The sequence below is a fragment of the Salvelinus sp. IW2-2015 genome, linkage group LG8, assembly GCF_002910315.2.
Source record: "Salvelinus sp. IW2-2015 linkage group LG8, ASM291031v2, whole genome shotgun sequence".
NCBI lineage: Eukaryota > Metazoa > Chordata > Actinopteri > Salmoniformes > Salmonidae > Salvelinus > Salvelinus sp. IW2-2015.
The window spans coordinates 23,343,128-23,353,715 of NC_036848.1; the positions used below are offsets into that span (position 1 = coordinate 23,343,128).

The following is a 10,588-nucleotide window of genomic DNA, read 5'->3' on the forward strand; positions in this document are numbered from 1 at the left end:
TATCTGTATCTGAGATTTATAGAAAACAGATATACAGAACCAGTCAAAAGTTTGGACACATTCAAGGTTTTTCTTTATTTTTACTATTTTCTACATTGTAGAATAATAGTGAAGACATCAAAACTATGAAATAACGCATATGGAATCAYGTAGACACCAAAAACGTGTTAAACAAATCAAAATATATTTGAGATTCTTCAAAGCAGCCACCCTTTGCCTTGATGACAGCTTTGCACACTMTTGGCCTTCTCTCATAATAATTAAGTAATAATGCACGAGAAGCCGGTGTTTGGAGGATATATTGGCACGGGTGTTGTTAGGCCCGAGACGAAGTCGAGTGTGCCAATATACCCTCTAAACACCGCCTTGAGGGCGTTATTACTTTATACAACGGGTTACCAACATATTCAAATAATGATTGACATATTGTCATTAAAATGTTTATTTTGATTAATTTATTCATAATATTTCATCCTTCCACAAGATATAGTCTCGACACAAATCTTGCAAGAGACACGACCCAGTCGTGTCTTTTTGTTCTGTGTCTATGGACCCGACCCAGTCGTTCGTTCTAAATGTTCCATTGCCATACTGGCTGGCAACGTTCTTATCCCTTGCTTGCTAGCTAGCCAACTACAGCTAACTTACAGTCACGTCAAAAAGTGAAGACATAATAACAGCAAAGTAGCTGCATTTGTTTAAGCTGTTTTCTAGTGACATTTATTTGGAAACATCATTAACAATGAGCCAATGAGGCGCGATTTCGCCTGGCATAGAAAATGTRCTCACTCGTCAAGAACAACACATCTACATTAACACAATGACTTCAAACTGAAGCTGGAAAGAATGCAAATTAGCTGCGTTTTGTTTAACCTTTTTTCAATTGACATTTTTGTTGTATATATCCATAAAAATTATGCCAACTGATTCATGATTTCGACTGGCTGAGAAACGCTGCCTGTCTGTCTCGTCCCGACACTATGGGACAGTAGGAGATCGAATTTGAATATTSAAACAATGTTGCAAATGTCAGAGAGACAGACAGCAAGRTTTATACGAATCTCCGCTGTTGAAAACGTAATGTTATTCTAAAAGAAATGTGAGATGTTATTCTAAAAGACGTGAGATAATGTCTAGATKCTTTTTATAGTGGAGATCAAGTTTCTAAATTATCTCCGCTGTTGAAAACTTAATGTTATTCTAAAAGACATGTGAGATAATGTCTAGATGCTTTTTATAGTGGAGATCAAGTTGATAAATTGCMTGGCTAGGCTGAGGAGACAGTGGATTGCGCAGTCAGATGGAACAGAGTAAATAAACATTTTGGTGGCAACTTGTGGAACTGTCTGGAATGAGGTTTTAACCAATCAGCATTCAGGATTTGACCCACCCGTTGTATAAAATGTTAATATCTTCAACTGTGAGCAACAATGATTGAATAATTCAGTTGATGTTTTGTGCACAAAGGTGATGACCAATGTGTCTTGTTAGGAATTTTCAAATCTGACTTCTCTATGTGGAAATTGTCTTTCTGGGCCGAGCGTCAGTTAAACTGCAGTACCGATGCAAAACTGTAGGAGCAATCGAAATCGTGCTTCTAGACAGGAACCCTAGCCCCTTGATCTGCCACAGCATACCTGACAGCTCTCTCGACAGGAGTGGAAACTAAARATAAGGGAGGGAATTCTTAGTCAGCGGAAGTCGTTTGTAGGTAAGTGTTTTCTTGATGTTTTGGTTGAAACGTTTGTCTTAATGAGATATTTGCCATTTTGTGATTATAGCTAAGGTAGCTAGCTATCTGTAATGTTACCTAACGTTCGACAGCTTCATTAAGCGTAAATCATAGTCCACAGACGCTGAGACGCGATAGTACGGCGTCCCTTTGTAACATTAGTACGCTGCTCATAGACGACCACTATGACCACCATTCTCGGGGGATGCACAGTCCGAACGCGCACCTCCCCACAATTCCCAACCAACGCGTCCCSCGGTATACGTCCTCTATTCATTTGAATGTGTTGACAGTTTGATAAACTGCTTGAGCTGCGCGGAGAAATGGTCCAATATTTTAGAACACTGCAGTGTTTACGCGTGCGTATACGTTTGGCACTCTGATACACCCTTTACTTGTAAACCTGTTTGTCAAGTTTCATAGCCAGTTAGCCATGAAATTGTTTGTTCATTTTGCACTGACAAGTTTGTCCTTTGCTAACTTGATTCTAATAGTAAAAAGTGAACTACACTGAAAAACACACGAACGCAATATGGAAAGTCCCATGATTTCATGAGCTGAAATAAAATATCCCAGAAATGTTCCATATGCACAAAAAGCTTATTTATCTCAAATTTGTTTACATTTCTCCTTTGCCAAAATAATCCATCCACCTGACAGGTGTGGCATATCAATAATCTGATTAAAYAGCATGATCATTACACAGGTGCACCTTGTGTTGGGGACAATAGAAGGCCACTCTAAMATGTGCAGTTGTGTCACACAACACAATGCCACAGATCTCTCAAGTTTAGGGAATGTGCAATTGGCACGCTGACTAMGGATTGTCCACCAGAGCTGTTGCCAGAGAATTCAATGTTAATTTCTCTTCCATGACCCGCCTCCAATGTCGTTTTAGAGAATTTGTCAGTAGRTCCAACTGGCCTCGCAACCGCAGACCACGTGTAACAACGCCAGCCCAGAACCTCCGCATCCGGCTTATTCACCTGCTGATGAACCTGAGTARTATTTCTGTCTGTAATAAAGCTTTTTTGTAAGGAAARACTCATTCTGATAGGTTAGGCCTTGCTCCCCAGTGGGTGGGCCAGTCTCAAGTGTTAGGCCTATGCCCTCCCAGGCCCACCCATGGYTGAGTCCTTGCCCAGTCATGTGAAATCCATAGATTAGTGCCTAATTTATTTATTTCAATTGACAGATTTCATTATATGAACTGTAACTCAGTAAAATCGTTAAAATTGTTGCATGTTGCATTTAATATTTTTGTTCAGTATAGTTTTTTACACTCAACTAACATGAAATGACAGTCACTTGTTATGTAGCTAGCTAGCTTCTTTATTTTGATCCATGACCACCACCATGAGTATCCATTTGATTAGTAATTTGGCAAATTAATGTTTGTTTCCTACTTTCACAGTGTGTGCTGCTGACAAACGAACATGTTGTCAGAAGGCAGCTCCTTCATGAAGGGGATGGCCCTGGGAGGCATATTCTGCCTGTTGTTGTCCCTGTTAGGGAGCTTCACACCAGGCATGCAGTCTAGCCCAGAGGACCAGCACCACCACCACCACATCAAGGCTCCCACCAACGACGAGCTACAGAGCCTGTCCGAGCCCCAGATGTTGGAGCTGAGCCAGAAGGTGCGAGTCTATTGCGTCATCATGGTTCAGCCTAAGGTCCTAGTGTATTGGGCCACAGCCAAGGACACCTGGGGTAAACACTGCGACCAGGCCGTATTCTACAGCTCCGAGTCAGCCAAAGCTCTGGAAGCGGTGGACCTTAACGAACAGGACGAGTGGGCCAAGCTGCACAAGGCCCTGAAGCACGCGTATGACAATTCCGGTGACCTGCGCTGGTTCTTTGTGGCGCGGCCTACCACCTTTGCCATTATTGAGAACCTCAAGTACCTCGTTCTGGCCAAAGACCCCAACGAGCCCTTTTACATCGGTCACACCATGAAATCGGGCGAGCTGGAGTACGTGGAGTACGAGAGCGGCATCGTGCTGAGCTACGAAGCCCTCAGAAGGCTGGTGAACGTGTTCAAAGACGGGGAGAAGTGTCCAGAGCGAGGCAGATCCCTGTGGAAGCTAAGCGAGGAGAAACAGCTGGCCATATGTCTGAAGTACACTGGGGTCTTTGCAGAGAATGGTGAGGACACACAGGGCAAGGGGCTGTTCAACAGTAAGAGTGTGGGTTCACTCATCCAAGACGGCATGTCCAAAAACTCTTTGGATGTGGTGGAGGGCTGTTGCTCTGACTTAGCTATCACCTTTAGCGGAATGTCACCAAACCAGATGCAGGTCATGATGTTTGGGGTTTACAGACTACGCCCGTATGGGCACAACTTCCATGATTCCTTGATATTCCTGCCCCCCGAGGGCTCTGACAATGACTAAAGTACAAGGCTTCCCCCTTTGGGCCAGACATGGAATTAAAAAGACTGCTGCTGTGTGACGTCAAGTCTAACTGTTGAATAAAGACCGTTTTCTTATTCAGTTTGTATACATGAGGGAGGGTGGCAAAATCATTAGTCTTAGTCTTTTATACCTTTTGAAATTTGCACTCTGCACAATACAATTGTGGTTGTGAAGAATGTAGGCTTAATGCAGTGCTATGAAGAAATATATCTAATTCTTTCACACAATTCGTTTTTTTCTCATTGGTATCTGTGGCTGATTTGGTTTAATTAGGCTAATACARGGCCACATGGAGTGAACATTTGGTGAAATTCATCAAGTATTGAGATGACTAAAAGTCTGTAAAGAAATAGTTTGCTACACATGATTGTTGTCATTGTAATGAAATTAATGTTGGTGGATTTGTTTATTTTGTAACTATTTTACCCACTTGGAAAACCAGGTGAAATAAAAATTGCCTGAAATTGACAGCCATGTTTATCCTCCTAATACCAACAACTAAATGAAATGAATTGTGTCATGAGACTGTTCTGTTGCTGCATTCAGTCATAGTGGGAAATCATAGTTCTTAATTATAAAAAGTGCAAAACCAAATATAGAGCACTGTAAAGCAAAATAGGCCTTGCTCATAGTGAATCATTTTCATCTTACCCCTTGTTATTGATAAGCTAAAAAAAAAAATATATATATATATATATATATATTACACACGCACACTTACACACACTTTTTGGGACTAATGTAATATGGCTAAAATAGATGAGTTTCCAACTAGTAATTACCAGTTCAAATAGATTTCCCAGTCATATGTGGTAAACAAAGAGAATGATAGAGATACAGTATTATCTTTATACACAGTGTACAAAACATTAGGAACACCTGCTCTTTCCATGACAGACTGACCAGGAGAAAGCTGTGATCCCTTTTATTGTATAATCCCCCCACCCACCCATTTTAATAAACATGGAATCATGTAATAACCAAAAWAGTGTTAAATCAAAATATTTTTTATATTTGAGATTCTTCAAATAGCCACCCTTTGTCTTGATGACAGCTTTGCACACTCTTGGTATTATCTCAACCAGCTTCATGAGGTAGTCACCTGGAATGCATTTCAATTAACAGGTGTGCCTTCTTGAAAATTAATTTGTGGAATTTCTTTCCTTCTTAATGCGTTTGAGCCAATAAGTTGTGTTGTGACAAGGTAGGRGTGGTATACAGAAGATAGCCCTATTTGGTAAAAGACCAAGTCCATATTATGGCAAGAACCGCTCAAATAAGCAAAGAGAAACAACACTCCATCATTACTTTAAGAYATGACGGTCAGTCAATCTRTACAATTTCAAGAACTTTGAACGTTTCTGCAAGTGCAGTCGCAAAAACCTCAAGCACTATGATGAAACTGGCTCTCATGAGGTCTGCCACAGGAAAGGAAGACCCAGAGTTACCTCTGCTGCAGAGGATAAGTTCATTAGAGTTACCAGCATCAGAAATTGTAGCCCAAATAAATGCTTTACAGAGTTCAAGTAACAGACACATCTCAACATCAACTGTTCAGAGGAGACTGAATCAGGCATTCATGGTYGAATTGCTGCAAAGAAACCACTACTAAAGGACACCAATAAGAAGAAGACTTGCTTTGGCCAAGAAACACAAGCAGTGGACATTAGACTGGTGGAAATCTGTCCTTTGRTCTGATGAGTCCAAATTTGAGATTTTTGGTTCCAAMCGCCGTGTCTTTGTGAGACGCAGAGTAGGTGAACGGATGATCTGCGCATGTGTGGTTGCCAGCATGGAGCAGGAGGTATGATAGTGTGGGTGAGCTTTGCTGGTGACACTGTCTGATTTATTTAGAATTCAAGGCACACTTATCCAGCATGGCTACCACAGCATTTTGCAGCGATACCTAGTGGTGAAAAAAGTACTCAATTGTCACACTTGAGTAAAAGTAAAGATACCTTAATAGAAAATGACTCAAGTAAAAGTGAGTCACCCAGTAAAATACTACTTGAGTAAAAGTCGAAAAGTATTTGGTTTTAAATATACTTAAGTATCAAAACTAAATGGAATTGCTAAAATGTACTTAAGTATAAAAAGTAAAAGTATAAAGAATTTCAAGTAACTTATATTAAGCAAACCAGACAACACAATTTTGTATTTCTTTTTATTGACGGACAGCCAGGGGCACACTCCAACACTCAGACATAATTTACAAACTAAGCATTTGTGTTTAGTGAGTCCGCCAGATCAGAGGCAGTAGGGATGACAAGGGATGTTCTCTTGAGAAGTGTGTGAATTGGACCATTTTCCTGTCAAAATGTAATGAGTACTTTTGGGTGTCAGGGAAAATGTATGGAGTAAATAGTACATTMTTTTCTTTAGGAATGTAGTGAAGTAAAAGTAGCCAAAAATAGTAAAATACAGATACCCMAAAAAACKACTTAAGTAGTACTTTAAAGTATTTTTACTTAAGAACTTTACACCACTGGCGATATGCCATCCTATCTGGTTTGTGCGTAGTGAGACTATCATTTGTTTTTCAACAGGACAATGACCCCAAAACACACCTCCAGGCTGTGTAAGGGCTATTTGACCAAGAAGGAGAGTGATGGAGTGCTGCATCAGATGACCTAGCCTCTACAATCGCCCAACCTCAACCCAATTGAGATGGTTTGGGATGAGTTGGAACGCAGAGTGAAGGAAAAGCAGCCAACAAGTGCTCAGCATATGTGGGAACTCCTTCAAGACTGTTGGAAAAGCATTCCAGGTGAAGCTGGTTGAGAGAATGCCAAGAGTGTACAGAGCTGTCATCAAGGCAAAGGGTGGCTATAAAATGTATTTTGATTTGTTTAACACTTTTTTGGTTATTACATGATTCCATATGTGTTATTTTATAGTTTTGATGTCTTCACTATTATTCTACAATGAAGAAAATAGGACAAATAAAGGAAAACCCTTGAATGAGTAGGTGTGTCCAAACTTTTGACTTTTACACACAGATTTTGCATACATGGTACTTTTATGTAAAGCAGTCGCATAACAATAATCCATTGCCAAACAATCCCACCCCTCAGCCACTCTCAGCCCATCCCACCTATCACCATAGACCACGTTCGTTTGGTGTCCATGTTCCATATGTTTCTCAATTGTGCTGTGATGTTTTACATAAATGTTTAACCTTTCTAATCGTATAGTATCCACAGATTTTGAGCTAAAGATAAAYCYTTCCTACGATTATTATTATATTATTTATTGACTAACTGTGGCTTTCCAAACACTGTTATTTGTAAGGTAAAGTTTAAGTGAATGTTGTGATTTTTTWAAYMATTCCTGAACCTGTGACCAGAAACGAGCTACATAGGGGCAATAGCAGAATAAATGTTCTCATGATTCTGTCTCTTCGCAGCAAAATCTACATAGCTGAGATTGTTGTATGCCCCATATATATAGCATTCTGTTAATGGCAAGAATTTTGTATAARAATTGAAATTGAAAAACTCTAAGTGTTGAATTGCTTTTTGTACCAGTTCATAAACCTTGTGCCATGGAATCGGTACATCGGAAATCTCTTCCCATTTATTTTGCAACCTGTATGGCGCAGCTGTCAACATTTTTGTCCTAAAATTAAACTAGTATTTCTTTCTCCATTTTTGCCAATTCCTTTCAGCCAATTTGTATCTTTAAGATATGACAGGCAATAAAGTTCCCTACCTTCTCCACTTGCCTCCATTTTTGTGGTAATGTTGCATTCAGTTGGTTGTAAGGTTGGATTGAGCAGACATTCCCATATATTTTCAATAGCTGCATATGTGACATAACTCCTCCGTTTATATTCATAATATCATTAATAAATATAATACCATTTWAAAAAATGTTATYCATAAAGAATGTTTTTTTAAWTAATCAGTATATTTAAGTTTAACCATAACATTTGTTGTAATATTTGTTCTCTCTTTTCTGGAGGAAAAACTGAAATTGTAACCAGCTTTGTATGGCATGTTTAAGAAAGGGCAATACTTTAAACAAAATTCCATCACTTCCCTGACTACCTTCCCTATATATGTTATTTTTAAATTTGAATTTATTTCTTTATTATACTTTTTTTTCACATTTCAAAATTGTATTTTTTTATTGTATTTTTTTAAAAATTATTATTATTTTATTTTTAATTAAAATTCATAATACAAAAATCAACTTACATTGCTACATCAAACATGTCTAGCAAACCAAACACAGGTATTAACAATAATCAAACATACAAAAAATATCAATAAAAATTAAATAATACAAAAAATAAACAATTTAAGTGCAATTATATTCACTCTGAAAAGATCTTATTATAATGATTCACGAAGATGTTATTCTTGTTGTTATTCACTAGGGTTAATGTTTTAATAAGATAATTAAATTAAATCAGAAAAATTTGTAATTTTGGTATAGAATTTTGGAGTCTTTGTTTGTGTATAAAGTATTTGGCAACAAGAATATAAAAATTAACAATCATTTCAGTGGTTTTGTTATCATTGCAATAGTAACATATTATATATKKTATGTTAAAAATATAGGCAGTGTTCATAATGGTAAATAAGTACTTTGCAAGGTTTTCCCAAAATTTTGACACAAATTTACATTCAAAAAACAAGTGAGACAGATTTTCACCTTCTTTTTCACAGAAAACGCAGATATCATCAATAACCACAAATTTGGAAATCATAGAATTACATGGATATATCTTATGTAAAATTTTGAAGTGCACTTCCTTAACTTTGTTTGGTATACAGTATTTGTAAGGCCTTAACCATGCATTTTTCCAGACAATGTCAGGAATAAGCATGTTCCAGAAAAACTTTCCTCTCGGTGTAAGTTGGTTTTGTGAATGAAGAATTTGTCTTATATATTTATTACAACAAGATCTCTCAAGTAAGCCCAAGCCTTCCAATCTGAGTTCTGGATAAACTTTTAAGATGATGACTTTTCATAAGTGTAGTTAGACCACTGGGAACGGCTTTGATCACAGAAATAAACTCTCTGAAAGGTATTGGAAACTCTTTCAATGTTATAAATTGTTCATATGTGAGAATATTACCCTTGTTGTCGAAAATATCAAGAACAAAGTCAATATTCCTCTCATGCCAGCTGGGGTAGAACAATGACTTATTCCTTACAGTTATGTCTGAATTATTCCTTCCCTATATATGTCACTCCCTTTGGTTCCTTCCCCAGGCGTCTTGTTTCATTTATTTATTAAAACTCTCACTCCATGAACTTRCTTCCCGACTCTCGGCGCACATCATTACACATTAGTAAGTAAGTAAACTGTGATAGGACCAAATAGTTAATCAATGTGATTTTTCCAAAAATAGACAAGTATTTACCTCTCCATGGTTGCAGAATCTTATCTATTTTTGCAAACTTTCTTTTGAAATTGATTGTGGGGCCTCCCGAGTGGCGCAGTGGTCTAAGGTTAAGTGGGCACAATTACATATTTTGATTGCACTTCAACTCACGTTGTTTGAGCGCCCTCCACTTCTTTYCATTATCAATATTTATATACAGACACAGTAGTAAACTACAGTCTAATCATATTTACGTTAATTTCATATTCAAGTTAACTGCYACGTGATYCTCCGTCCATATAGGCAACCTACTCTATTTCAAAGAGATCACACATACTAGGCGCACTTGAACTCTCACGCCCAACTAGGAGAGGTAGRCTACTGAAGTTGAAGCTGCCAATTCTGTGTGTGAATAATACMAAAAAATGTGCTTTTAATACAATAGGTAGGCCAACGCATACAATGCAGAAAGAGGATAGTTTCCAAATAATCTGTGGGACACCAACACATGTTTTATCCCAAAATCGTCTGTCTGACTGCCGGTAGCATGAAACTGCAGGTCCTGCAAGGGTAACAGATGTTAATCGTACTCTCCTTGCGTTGTGTTTTGTCCAAATAAATCACCCCAGCCAGTGGTCCCAGTTGAGTATTATTTATTATCTGTTGTTAAATACGAAACAGCACGTTAGTTGTGCAGGGCTTAGAGATGTTGATGGCTGTCGATGGTAAAATCTGTAGAATGAAAGCAACTGTGTTAGCAGTGAGTTTATGTGACCATTACATCGGTGCATGCTAGCTAACACACTTATATACAGCAATCATATACCAAAGCACATCCCAGAAAGCCCCTCAATCCCTAACAGTTACCATATGTATAAATCAGCAATGTACAGCAAACTTGTACACATTGTAAAATATAAAAATATTAAATAGTATTCAGAACGTGACCTACCCCTTGCATCACATTTTCATACTGGGGAGACCTGACGTTCGCGATCTCCCCCTTTCTTAACTTAGTAGGGAACGAGGGAGCCGTCTGCCTAGAGCATATAGGTCGCAGTGGTGGGTGGTATAAGGGGATTTGGTAACAACCGGATGGCAACCTT

The 10,588-nt window shown here is 38.3% G+C and overlaps 1 protein-coding gene across 3 annotated transcripts; it reads left to right on the plus strand.

The window, feature by feature from the left end:
- Positions 1-1,575: 1,575 nt before the first annotated feature.
- c1galt1c1 (C1GALT1-specific chaperone 1) lies at positions 1,576-4,614 on the plus strand. Of its 3 annotated transcripts, none has more exons than XM_023992783.2 (2): positions 1,576-1,707; positions 3,147-4,614. In XM_023992783.2, exon 2 carries the CDS (start codon positions 3,169-3,171, stop codon positions 4,123-4,125), a length of 957 nt encoding a protein of 318 aa, XP_023848551.1. In that variant the 5' UTR covers positions 1,576-1,707; positions 3,147-3,168; the 3' UTR covers positions 4,126-4,614. The 3 variants fall into 3 exon arrangements, with proteins under 3 accessions (XP_023848551.1, XP_023848550.1, XP_070300917.1); XM_023992782.2 differs by having other exon boundaries at positions 1,599-1,711; XM_070444816.1 differs by having other exon boundaries at positions 1,633-1,711; positions 2,631-4,614.
- Positions 4,615-10,588: the final 5,974 nt, after the last annotated feature.